Raw genomic sequence first — 578 nt, 5'->3', positions numbered from 1 at the left:
GAACGGAATGATAAACAGACAGAAAAGGACTGACTACCAGCTGTAGATATCGATACACATATATTCAATCAAGTAAGTGGTAAGAACGTTTTAAGGAAATATTAAAAATCTTACAGTCATTTCTTCATATGGCTAAATTTTATTCAGGACTCCTGTGAAAACGGAAATTCGGCTTGAAAAGGCCAGTGTAACAAAGCAATCGTCACTGTCCGAGTGTCATGAGCTGGAGGTTTTTACCAGAAGCCGCGACCGAAGTGACCTCCATAACCTCTTCCGAAGCCTCCATAACCCCCATAACCTCTTCCGAAGCCTCCGAAACCCCCATAACCTCTTCCGAAGCCTCCGAAACCCCCATAACCTCTTCCGAAGCCTCTAAATCCAAAGTGAGGATCGGCCTCAGCGTCAGCTTTAGGAACAGCGTCGGGGACAGCTTCAGCGTCGGCGTCAGCTAAGGCGTAAGGCTCAGGCATGGCGCTGGCCCAGCCCACCAGGCAGGAAGCGACCACAGCAAGGGCCACGATCATCGACAGCTGTAGTGAAATTATTATGCGATATAGTTCTCGATTTAAGACGATCTG

General features: G+C 47.9%; 1 protein-coding gene across 5 annotated transcripts in view; it reads right to left on the bottom strand.

Annotated features, from left to right (window-relative positions):
• Positions 1-115: 115 nt before the first annotated feature.
• Positions 116-578, bottom strand: part of LOC119592162 (glycine-rich cell wall structural protein-like) — a 7,696-nt gene continuing 7,233 nt past the window's right edge. For 2 of the 5 annotated variants that reach the window (XM_037940980.1, XM_037940982.1), the window contains exon 3: positions 116-370. In XM_037940980.1, coding sequence (XP_037796908.1) covers positions 234-370 — 137 coding nt within the window. In that variant the 3' untranslated portion in view covers positions 116-233. Of the gene's footprint in view, positions 531-578 lie in introns of all 5 variants that reach the window. The other 3 variants (XM_037940981.1, XM_037940984.1, XM_037940983.1) reach the window with 3 other exon arrangements.

Source organism: Penaeus monodon, chromosome 29 (assembly GCF_015228065.2).
Source record: "Penaeus monodon isolate SGIC_2016 chromosome 29, NSTDA_Pmon_1, whole genome shotgun sequence".
NCBI lineage: Eukaryota > Metazoa > Arthropoda > Malacostraca > Decapoda > Penaeidae > Penaeus > Penaeus monodon.
Note: the sequence above shows the minus strand (reverse complement) of the source record. Positions and strands in the feature narration are given on the sequence as shown.